General features: G+C 32.7%; 1 protein-coding gene across 1 annotated transcript; it reads right to left on the bottom strand.

The window, feature by feature from the left end:
• Positions 1-497: 497 nt before the first annotated feature.
• LOC129888258 (cation/H(+) antiporter 11-like) lies at positions 498-3,250 on the bottom strand. The gene is made up of 3 exons (XM_055963293.1): positions 2,929-3,250; positions 1,835-2,842; positions 498-1,757 (listed from the first exon to the last, which is right to left on the bottom strand). Exons 1-3 carry the CDS (start codon positions 3,148-3,150, stop codon positions 654-656), a joined length of 2,334 nt encoding a protein of 777 aa, XP_055819268.1. The 5' UTR covers positions 3,151-3,250; the 3' UTR covers positions 498-653.
• Positions 3,251-12,951: the final 9,701 nt, after the last annotated feature.

Below are 12,951 nucleotides of genomic sequence, written 5' to 3'. Positions count from 1 at the left end.
GCCTTGTTCTGGAAGGAGTTGTTGGCTAGGCTTCTCTCTCAAACAAGCTTCTCCCGGATAGTTTCATTGTCTTTAGCATGTAGCCTTTGTGATCTCCCTATATCCAGGGACGGAGTTAGAGGGGTCAGTTGAATCCCTTTGTCAAAAGATTATACGTCTAGGGAAAAATATGATTTTTTAGTTTACGTATAAATTGTTGAATCCCTTTGACATAAGAGAAGATTCTAGTGTACTGATAGAGGTGATAAATTGCTTTACTTTACAATTTTAAATCTTACTTGACAAATAGTTAAAGAGTACATGTCCTAGTAAATGCAAGAGACAAATTAAGTTGAAGAAATTTTGAGCTGCAAAGAAGAAGAAAATTTGGTTCACCGGCCTCTGTCTGAGGCAAATCGCTAGTAGTTTCTTTTGTCAAGGCATGAAGGTCATATCCAACATTCTCAAGTATACACTTTTGGATGAATGATTCTATTCAAGTACACATACAGAAAATGAAACCAAAAATCATCAACCATTGCACCAAAAAAGAAGTGTGCTCTGTACATGGAATCGGTTATCTAATATAGGTGTGTGTAGTACATTTTGATAAACTCTTCTATATCAGTAAGTATCATATGACATGTAAAAGTATTGCAAAGGCAACTGAAGGGCTATAGAGTTGTTTGTTGTTGTTGAATCACCAATACAGAAGCCCTTGTCTTTAGATCCTTTGAGGCAAGCATATCACCAATGACTCCTAATTCTGGGATTTCACTCCATTCTTCAAGTCCTGTTGTTAGAGGAGAATGTGTATTGTTTCGTCGCCCTGTTATTATAAGGTCATAATCATCCACTAATGAACGAACTAACAATGCTGTCTCAGTTGTTTCATTCACGTGATGTTCAATATACTTGACATTTTCCCAACCACTTCGGCTATGTTTCCAATCACCTACAACATCCAAATCAATTACTTCATCCACATCACAACTCACATCTTCCTTGGAAATCAAACGTATCACTGTGAGGCTAATGGTCCCACTAATGGCCATTCGTTTAGCAAATGCCAATGCTTCTTGGTCGTCATTTCCTCCCAAAAATAATATAGCAACACAATATACATTCTCTGATGCACGGACAGAGTTAGAACGTCGCAACTGGCCTCGATCAACTAGGATTCCAACAGAACAAGGAGCCCTTTCAAGAACACTGGAGTTCAAAGTTCTCAAACCATGGTCTTCAACATCTACTGATCCATCCACGGCCCATTTTCGATGAAAGGGCAATATAATGATGGATGCAAGGACATCAAGGGCAAGTGTACATATATCCTCATGCATTAGATTGCGTGGGGAGATAGCTGTAAAAGCTTGAATGGTCGCAGCTCCATAGTTGTTGCGTTCATACCCCTGGAAAGCAAGAATGACATTTTCTGAATAAGATACATCAGTAATGGCCTTTGTCTGAACTTGGTGAGAGATGAAAACAGAAGATGCTCGACCGCGTAGCTCTATAAGGTGGAGAACATTGGCAACTATAGGGAAATCCCTAGTGGGATTAGATTTCTCCAGCAGTCTAAGTATAGCAGCAGTGTTATCCTGATTGTGGATGCAAACTAGTATGGGTAACTTCTTGTTGGAATTCATTAAGTTTCTTCTTTGATATCCAGCATATTTCCTAGATGGATCATAAAGCCATCTCACCATGATTTGCACAAATATTGCAGTAACGGCTGTTGCTATTACCATAAAAGCAAAACTAGCTTGATTGATGATCTGCAAAAGATATTCAACTGTAGAAATTTTTTGAACCAATATATATGTAACCAAGGTGTACCATTTAATTATTTTACCTTTTCATCTCTTAGAAAACTGTAGGTAGCCAAGTCGACAACACCTCTAGCAGACATGATGAGGCTGATTGCTGCAGCATCATTTAAGGGCATTTTGCAGTATAGCATGGGAAGTAAGCATGCTAGTATTTTTGATATACTACCGACACACAGTAGGATAATATTTGCAAATGTATAAGAAGAAAAGGGATTTATGGCAGAGAGATTTGTTCTTAATGACATTAGAGTTACAAAAATAGGCAACAGAAATCCTGAGGCAAATGGATCAAGTTTATCTACTAGAGTAGATCCTAAAGGTGGTCCCTCAGGAACGGCCAAGCCAAAGATTAAAGGGCCGAAAAGAACTGTTTGTTCAAACCAGTCAGAGAAGACACCAGAAAGTAAAACAGCAAGAACAATCATGAGAATGTAAACGTCTTTGACAGGTCTCCCTTCAGGGGTCCGTTTGACTACCCATATCATGAGTGGCCTAAAGACAAAAATAACGACAATAATGAAAGCAATTAAAAGTATTGCATCGGTGATTGCTCTTTGGAGTGTATTCTTTGCACCTATAACAACTAGAACACTTATTGCGTTGATAGTGAGACCAAATAAGTCACTAATAAGTGCTGAAGAAAGTGCTAATCGTCCAAGTTCAGAATTAAGGAGTCCGAGATCCTTAAGGAGGTAAGAGATGACAGGAAAGGATGTCTTAGCAATACTTATGACTTCAACTGGAGTGGATAGTGTTGTGACACCTTCTTGATAGAAATTGCTTGATATTGCAAATACAGTTATCATACCGGTTACCAAAGGAGCTATGTGATTAAGAACACCTATTACTAGTGCCCTTTTTCCTATTTTCCCTGTCATGCTAGTGTCCATTTTGACACCACTTAGAAACAGGAAAAGTAGGTAACCAAAAGTTGATACTGCACCAAGAATTGATTGACTTGGAAGAGGAAACAACTTTTCTTGGTAACTCTTATAACGCCCAAGCAAAGTAGATCCAAGGATTAGGCCCGCCTATAAACAAGACAAAAAACAACAGATAGATTATTTATCATCATCAATTATTTGATAATTAATATATGAATGAATTAAAAACATACAAATATTTCAGAAGCGATCTTAGGAAATCCAATGCGCTTGAGAGGAAAATGGAAAAGTTGTGTGAGAATATATATAATGAGTATTTGAGATTCAATTGTTGGGACTGAATAAATCCATGGAGTAGACCCTTTTTTAAAAAATCCAAGTGAAAATCCTCTTGGAGGGAACGTTACACATTGAAGAACCTTTTGGGTAGAGATGGATTCTGTGCTATTGCTCATTTTCTATTTCTATTCTATATACCTCCACCTTTGGAAGAAATTCAAAAGGGTTTTTCTCTTAGCTTTTTCACATGTCTAGGCCTAACACAAGTTTGCAGAATTTTAAGGAAACTGGAGGTCACAGTTATTTAACTCATCATGATCAGTTATTTATATGTGTTTTACATTACTTCAGCTATTATAAGTATCCGCGTGTTGCGCCAACCATATTAAAAAATATTAATCATGTCTATCTCGCTTGTTGAGTATATTACAATATATATATATATTTTAATAAAATATCAAATCTCATCTATTTTTCAATATAATACACCTAATTAATGGTATCTTTATAAATTTATAGGAAACAAATCATACATTCTATATTATTTTTCTTTATCAAATATCAAAATAGATAGTAATCATTTTACATTACGAATATGCTTTTAATCAACTTGTCATATTTGATTTACTTTTAATATAACAGAGCTATGCAATTTTTTAAATAAATGTATACTTTTTCTTATAAAAAGATATATTCAACTGTTCTCAATTCTTCAAACAAAAAATTGAGTAAAAAATTGAGCAATAAAAGAACAAATATTACCAACCTCTACGTAAATATAGAAAACATGATTGTATATATAAAATATATATATATATAGACACATTAAAGTGAGAAATCTTACAAATTATAATTGCCAAAAATCGGAGATTGCTATAGTTAAAAGAAATAGAATTTCTTATTACCTTACGGGATGAGTGTTGGAGTTTTCATGTCGGCTATAAAGGTAATTGAAACAAAAAAGAGAGATGTCTAGTCATCTCTTTTTCGATATGATGTAATGTTTTCAAACAAATCTATAACTAAAATGTACTTCATATTACATTGCGAGAATATTGGACAATTGTTCGTAAAAAATGAAGTGAAAAATGTTTTAAGTTTAAAATTGATTTAAGATACAATATTATATTAACACATAACTCGTAGAAGTAATTCCCCGAACGCTTATAAGCATGGGAAGAAGAAAAACTACCGACAACAATTTCAGCAAATAATGAAAAGCTAGAATTTGATTTTTCAATCCTTGAATCCAATTCACTGTTAAAATAAAACTAAAGAGAACATGCAAAAACTGAAAAATAACATGAAAACAATGAATATGAATCTCCAAAACACTGGTACCTACAATAATCTGCTAGCGTGCCAAAAAAATAATGACGCAATAGTAATAGTTAAAAGAATGAATAGATGGAAAATTAATAATTTACCACTCGAATAGAAGACCACAAAAAATAAAGCTTTCTATTTTGTACTTCTCGTAGGAAGTATAGTTTGGTAGGAACTGATATGCTACAATTGAGGATAATGCTAATCATAAAGCTGTTTTAAATTCAATTTTGAACTGTAATAACAAGTTCTAAAATCGTAATGAAATTAGATAAAATTTTGGATCAATTAAAATTTTAAAAGAGAAAAGAGTGAATGGATAAAAATACCTTTAATATTTGCAATATTTTTCGTATTCTTTTTTTGTTAAAATCAATCTCAATAAATAATTAGAGTCACAAAATGTCATATTATAAAATCGTATAATTTATTTTTAAGTCCTTTAAAAAGAATTTACTTTGAATTCAAACTCGCTAATTTGTAGGATGTGAATGATGATTGAAAAATATTTACTACAATTTTTTTTTAAAAAAAAATTAAAATATCTTTTATTTTTTATTCTATTTTTTTGTGGTTTTAACACATGATAGATTTTGCCTCTCCTATTATATATAGATCGATAGATAGATTTTATCCCATGTTTCTAATTTTATTATGGTACTATCTAGAAAAGATTGAACAAAAGGTGTCTTTTAAGTCTTGTTTTTGTTTTTGGTGACTCTTTGACCAAGGAAAGGGTCAAAGTCACTTAAAACTTAATTAAGTTGATTTGGGACCAAATTAATATTACCAAAATTTCTTAATCTTTTTAACATACCTTCCTCATTCCTGAACTGTCCATTTAATAAAAATATACCCATTTAAAAATTAAAAATCATTCAAACTTTCAAAACATCAAACTTGGAAAAAACGACCACCAACAACGGCTCCTTTGCAACCAACAGATTCGCCTCGTCATTGTTGGCTGTCACTCTGTCCAAATACTCAACGTCATCGCATGTTGTTGCTGGTCGTAAGTCGCATTTTTTTAAAAAATATTTATAGATTTGTGAACTAGAATACTGTTGAAAGTCGGATTTTGATTTTTTTGAGTTAATGAACAAGAACTCATTCTACAGTTGAGAAAAATGAATAATGGATTTAATGGTTTATTTTTCTTGTTTATGAAAGAATCGAGGAACCTAAAAGCCAAATTTTTAAGAAATCTTAAGAATATGTGATGTTGTCGTTCAATGAAAACTCATTTTTTGTTAATTTTATTTTTCTTTTAGTTAGCATTGTTGGTTCAAATAGTGTAGTGTAAAAACTAAAATAATTTTTTTGTTTGAAATACTGAAAATTCACGATATACATATTTGTTGAAAACAGTAGTGTCATTTGTTACAACATATGACTTCTATGATGGTAGAAATATAGTCAATTCTGTTCTATTTATTTATTTTTAACATATAACTCATATGTCGAAAGAAGGGTCATATGATGCAACAAATAACTCAAATGTTGGTAGAAATTTCCACAAAATAGTCATATGTTGCAACAGGTAACTCATGTGTTACAGCAACAGAAGGGTCATTTGTTGTAACTGGTGACCCATATATTGCAACAGTAGGGTCATTTATTGAAATAGAAGGTTCATCTATGGCAACAAATGTATCATATGTTGCAACAGATAACCCATTTTCTAGAAATTTTTTGAATTTTTTTTGCATTTGATAAATAAAGTGATAGCCCTTATTTTTTTGAATCGGTTGTAAACTTTTTCTTTTTACCTTATACATAACATGTCAGGAGAAATAACATATGCTTTATCATTTGTCTCTTTCTCTTCTAACAAATGCTCTTCCTGTCAATGCAAAGAATTCAACATAACCATGATGATTTTATTAAATGTGTTAATGAATTGACAAATACTATTAAGAAATTGACAGCTAATAGGGGTGTCGTCGTTCCATCAAAGAAGATTACACAGTCTTTGAAGAAGTTTAGGAGATTGAAAAAATCGATTTCCAGATCACTATTAAAAATAATAAAAAAAAAAGAGCAATATCAATGATACTCTACTATCTGTTCAAACTTTGAAAAATTTTGGCTCAATGTCAATAGCCAAGGATAAAATCACTTCTAATGTATGAAAAAATATCCATTTGAAGGTTATAGCATATCCGGTGAGGGTTCAACTCAACTAATGACATCGTTCTCAAAATGGATACGCGAGGGCCTTTACAAGAAACATGCACAAAAGTAAGTCAATCAATTATTATTAATGTTCCTGCCGTCCACTAATTAATTATAGTTAATATTTATTCATTTATAGGAAAGACAAGCATGGGCATTATGTAACTAAATGCTCAAGTCTTGTATTCGAACAACTAGAGTTTGTCATTACATTTTTGAAGATAAAGAATTGATTCTACCTAATGTCCCAACCCAACAAATATTGAAATGATAAGGTATAACTATGTCCACTTATCTTTTGATTAACACCTGTTGATACATACATACAAATAGCTAATAGATAAGTTGTTGTTGATGCACGTGGGCAGCATGTGGATGTAATTTTTTTTACTATTTGTGGAAGAAGTTGAAGCAAAAGAATAATTCATAATATCGATACATCACCGCAAATTATTTTTTCAAAACATACATTGGCAAGGCCAATTTTGTTGCAAACGATCAGGAGATAGTTGTTAATATTATCAAAGGGTTTAGTATAGTCGTTGGATTTCCTTAACACGTGACAGATGAGGTGTATGTCTCGATAAAGTGTGATGAGGAGTTTCATTGGGTCTTGGCAGCAATTGTATTTAAGGAATGATGCATAAAGGTGTATGATTTGATGTCCTTATCGAGGAGAAATAAAACATTGTCCAGTGAGTCAAAAGTTGGCTACAATGTTGCCAAATTAAAATACCTTCAATATAGTGACTTTTATCAACAAAAAGACCAAATCAACTGGTCAGCAGTTAAATGTTACAAGGATAAGAATAAATATCTTCCATTTGAAGTCAATTACGTTGATGACATTACCCAGCAAGTGATAGTTTGTACGTATCACATTTTTTTATTATTATTTACAAATGTGATGTTATTATTTTTTTTAATTGATGATAGATGATGCAGAAATTGTTGACTTTTTGTTGTTGCATTTTTTGAGTTACTAAGTAATGGATGACAAGTATCATGAAATTGTTGTTGAATCGCTTCACATGAGATATTCTTACTTTTATGAAATTATGAAGTTATAAAGGCTCAAATTAATTATGTTAGTGACAATAAATACCCAAAGAGACTGCATGGACCAAAATCCAACTTCATAACTCCATATAAAAATCTTATGTCTATTGAATAGATGTAGATCTATTGGTTATGGTTAAGTGTAACTTTGGAGTTAAGTTTTTGTTGATAAGTTTATAAAAATAATAGGCAAAATATTCCTTTTTGGTGAGGACTGTGACTGCTTATATATTAATGCATTATCTAATATGTTGCAACATATGACTCATTTGTTCCAATATGTATGAAATATTGCAACAAATGACTCATATGTTGCTACATATGAATCAATTCTTCCAACTTATATTGCAACATATGACTCATCTGTTCCAATATGGGTGATATGTTGCAATATATGACTCATATGTTGCAATATTACTGTCATATGTTCCAAGTTATGTTGCAACAAATGACTAAAATATTGCAACATAATTGTCATCTGTTCAAACTTATGTTACAACATATGACTCATTTGTTCTAATATGGTGATATGTTGCAACAGATGACTCACATGTTGCAACATAACTGTGATAACTAATAAATATAAAATATTGCATTATTGAAACATATGTTGGAGTTGAAAAAATAAAAGCCAACTAATAAACATAAAACATTGTCATTTATTACAATTATGATAACTCATATGCTGGAGTTTACAAAATAAAAGACAACTAATAAATATAAAACATTGTCATTAATTACAAATATGATAACTTACACATCAAAGCTCTAAGCTCGTACCTACTACCCAGAAGCCTAAATCCATTGCATTCTTCAAACAATATTATCATTCAATAAAGTCTTGTTATGTTCTATAAAAGTGTCGGTTATTAAATGCTCAACAAATGCAATTGCATATGATCTGCACGCGTCACCAGTCTCATTCCTGGGAAGGTTTGGTATTTGACTCTCAAAATTCCATCGTTAATTGAGCAATTTTGCTAGCACATATTTCATTATTCTATTTTGCCTCAATAAAATTGGGAAAAACTCCAACACAGGCTCTATGAATGTCAAATACGCCAATTTTCAAAAAACTTATATTTGCAGTCATAAACATTCATGACTCCCTCATTCAAGATTATCTCAAGAGTCATAAAAAAAAAATTCTCTAAGTTTATGACGGCTAGAATCCTCTTTGCCCCCATCTAATCCATGGCACTAGGATATGGTCTCTTTCCTCTAATGTACTAGACGACATCCTCGTCCCATTTAAAATCAGAAAGCAACTGCTTTAAGGTTCTGCCACCAGTTGTAGTTGCTTCTTCGCTCATAACTTTCTAAATGTCTTCAAAGGTATTATACAAGTTGAGATCCATGATTTTATTCCCTAGATTATAGTGCTCATTCTTTGTTAAGTACAAGACATATTCAGAAGACTGTTTCGAGAACTCAACTTTGATACGCGCGAATTCTAACTTTAAGAGTGAGTTATTCCTTACGGGATGCCATGGATTCCTCATAGATTTTTGGTCCTTCTTTTCAAACTAAGACCTTCTTAGACTTAGATTTTATGTTTGTTGTTTGGAGTTGCATCCCCTTATTCCAGATACTTTTGAGTTTTCGTATTTTGAATTTCAGGTTCTAGGGAGTTAGTTCCGCAAATGATTTTTTTGAAAAACTTGATTGATTTTATGGGAACTTGATCATTTAGTTCTGTAAATGATTTGTTTTGAATACTTGATTGAGTTTATGGGAACTTGATTATTTATTTGTAACCTGTTTCTCTTAGTGTTTTTTTAATAAGTTGTGCCTAGTAAATGGTTTTATGAATTAAGGGGTTTGTAAATGGTTTTTCTACCGGAAGGTTAGTGTGGATGCCACTCAAGGCGGTCTAAGTAATGACAATTATGTACTTAGTATTTCATATAGCATGTATACTCCAAAATAGGGAATCCATAGCATATATAATTTTATAAATCCTTGACCTTTAAAGGATACTTAACAAAATTCCACTAAAATTAGGAAGATAGTGACATATCTATCCTGTGGCGCATATATGATTTTACCAATGATGAACTATGGTATGTTCATGTATAGATTTCTAGTGACTTATCCACACAAGCATTTGATGCCCTTGCAAGCTATGAAGCGCTCAATAGAGCTATTTTAATCTTGAGTCAAAAATTTTGGTCATCCCCTATATAGCTCGATATGCATGTGCAGATATTTCCTTTTCTTGGACACAAGTTTATGAGATACAACTTTTATCAATAAAAAAGGGTCCAATATACATAGCATAACAACATGTTCTTGCTAAAATAATTAGCATATTTATGCCACAAAATTTTCATGACAATTGTGCCAACTCTTCACGATATATTAGTACACTAAAGCATGTAGCACATACTCTTCTTTCAGGAGATTTATGAACAACTTAATGCAAGTAATCGATCCCTCCCAATGGCGCACATCAAAAAGAATTAACATGCTGATAACAAATAGGGGGACCGATGAACGCTTAAGTCATAAACAATGCACAGGAATGCTTTTAAAAGTACACAAGCTAGAACATATGCCTTCAGACCCTTTTAATGACTTAATCTAGTGGGCCTCTATTTCCTCTATAACTATAAATTAATTCATGACCCAATTTGTAGTATATAGCATGCAAGTTGATGTGAGTCTAGATGCAAGAAATCACAATCAAACAACCAAGATAAGATATTGTTACGATCTGAGTTTCCACCCGAGTTGTAACCAACACCTAGAATCACATATCACCCTAAGTGGACCCTTGGTACTAACCTGCTATTGAAAAATAAACTGCACACATTCAATATAAAGCAAGAGGAAGCTGAAACATGGTTAACTGAGCAAAATACTTTATATATATAAAAATATAAGTGTGTAAAACAAACCAACTATTCATCTTTCTTGAGTTTCATACCTAAACTATTGAGAGTGTGAGTTTCACACCTAAACTATCAGTTATTAGTTTGAGAAACACACCTCTCTTTTTTATTTCACTCTTATCATGGTGTGTGTACTATACTCTCTCTTTCATTTAAAAAAATTATCACAGCACTCCACATGGACAAAATATTCCACCTTGAAAAACATTAAATAAATTATTAGTATTAGTTAAAATAAAATATAAAATTTCTTTCACCATACTCCCCCCCCCAATTTTTTAGTTTTAGTTTTAATTTTTAAATTTCTTTTATAAAAGTTTTTAAAAAAAATTCATACTTCATCCCCCCCTTCAAATAATAATTTAGATATTAATTTAATTTTTTTTAAAAAAAATTCTACCTCGCCCCACCTAACCCTCTGTTCAAAAAAATCTTCTCATTTTTTGTTAGATATATACATATGATTTTAGGAAAATTTTTTTTTACTTTCCGCAAGACTTTTCTTAAAATATAATTTTATTTCTGTTATATTTGGTACGCAAGTAGAAAAAAATATTTTCCTAAAAATATATGTAAATATCTAACTCAAAACAAGAAAAATGTTTTTAAAAAATAAAAATAAATTAAGAGCGGAGGGTTAGATGGGGTGGATAGAATTTTTTTTTTTAAAATATAAATAATAATATTTTTTTTAGGAAGGAGTGAGAGAGGGCGTGAAGAATGAATTTTTTAAAAATATTTTATATAAGAAATTTTAAAAATAAAAGGACGGAGATTGTCGGGGGGGGGGGGGAGGAGGTGGTGGAATGAGTGAGAAAAATATTTTAAATTTTATTTTTTAAAAAAAATAAGTTCTTCTTTTGTGGATAAAAATAGTTGTGGAATTTCACTGGGTCGTTATTGTTGTTGTTGTTGTGGAATGCCATGTGGAAAGCTTTTGCAAAAAATAGAGAGAGTAGAGAGAGTGTATTACACACATCACTGATGTGTGTTTCTCAAACTAATAAGTGATAGTTTAGGTATGAAACTCATACTTCCAATAGTTTAGATATGAAACTAAAAAATTTGAATAGTTTAGGTATGGTTTTGATATACTTATCTCATATAAAAAAGAAGTACTAAAATGTCCATGAAACACTGAACAACTAATGTATGAATATAAGCCTCTACTAACAAGAATGAAGAAATAACTTTGTCAGGACACGACCTCCATCTACCGTAAAACAAATAATTTCCCTAATGAAAAGTCTAACTATAATCTACTCCATGAAGTTCTCGAATCAGGAGGACTCACCAACTGCTGACTGAAAAGCAGTAATCTATCTAGCCACGAATATGAGAATGAACGCTTGAAACTACATCATACGAGTATGCAGCGCAGAGAAAGTATGTGATCAGTATGTGGAATGTACTGAGTATATAAGGCACACTGTACATAATCAGTTTAGGTGACATCATGTAATAAGAAATATTGGGTTTGTGTAATGAACCTCAAGGTTATTTCTGTGCTTCTACTTGTTTTTTCCATTTTGCCCCTTCCCGTAGCTTCCTTGTAGCATTTATGTGGTGTTAAGAGGGTGGCACGCTCCCCAAGGTGTTCATTGAGTTTTGAGGTGGTTTGGTCATTTGTGAGGCTTAAGGCTTGAAAGAGTTGACTTGAGTCAACATTCAGAGATTCTGATGTCTGATGATAATTCTGTTAGTACCATCAACTCCGGAAGGGTCATTTTGGGGTTTTTATTTTGAGGTTGTGCGATTAGGCATTTTAATTTCAAAGTTTTGGTCAAAGTTTGACTTTGGTCAAAATTCTTGGAAAAAGCGCTAGAATGAAAATTCTGATAGCATGGTTAGCTCCGGAATGTCGAGTTTGGTATAGAACCCTTCGTTCACATCCCAAGGCTTCCGGTCTAATTTCGAGGCCCGTTCTAGAATTAGGCTCAAAATGAAATTTGCGTGTGGGACCTACTTTTCGTTAAAATGACCTCATGTAGGAATTTTGAAAGTTCTATTGAGTATGAAATATCAAATTTGGTGGGCTAGTAAATCTCATTTGCACACACGGGGTTCCGAATGAATCTTGAGCACCCCGTTAGAGAATTTGGACATGTCTAGTCCATTTTTTACTAGCTGAGTCTAGTGCCATCACTAAAGTGATCCCCGGTCACTAAAGCGACTGCTGCTAAAGTGGCTAGGAAGTCCCTAAAGTGACCAGTCCTCATAGGCGGGTGTCGCTAAAGCGACCCCTTGCTTAAGAGATAGGGTCTTCGCTTAAGTAAGGCCCGCCTCTTTGAGGTGGTTGCTTAAGCGACCATCGGGCGTTCACTTTTGTGACACATGAGGCTTGTTTTAAGTTCTGAAATTCAGTTATTTCTTGGAACTTTGAGAAACTATTTCTTATTCAATTTAGGGGCGATTTAAGTGATTCTAAGGGATAATTTGCGTGGTTTTTCGAGGGGATTCCAGTGGTGTGATCAGAACTTAGATCAAAGGCTTTGTTTGTGGTAAAATATCCTTTTTCCCTGC

The sequence above is a fragment of the Solanum dulcamara genome, chromosome 1, assembly GCF_947179165.1.
Source record: "Solanum dulcamara chromosome 1, daSolDulc1.2, whole genome shotgun sequence".
In the NCBI taxonomy this organism is placed as follows: Eukaryota; Viridiplantae; Streptophyta; class Magnoliopsida; order Solanales; family Solanaceae; genus Solanum; species Solanum dulcamara.
This window is presented reverse-complemented; position numbering and strand designations above follow the sequence as displayed.

Excerpts from the sequence above, each read along its gene's own strand:
- LOC129888258 (XM_055963293.1), bottom strand. The coding sequence starts at position 3,150 with ATGAGCAATAGCACAGAATCCATCTCTACCCAAAAGGTTCTTCAATGT. Across the intron at positions 2,843-2,928 it reads AGATCGCTTCTGAAATATTT|GCGGGCCTAATCCTTGGATC; the intron begins GTATGTTTTTAA and ends TCTTGTTTATAG. Across the intron at positions 1,758-1,834 it reads GTTTTCTAAGAGATGAAAAG|ATCATCAATCAAGCTAGTTT; the intron begins GTAAAATAATTA and ends TATCTTTTGCAG.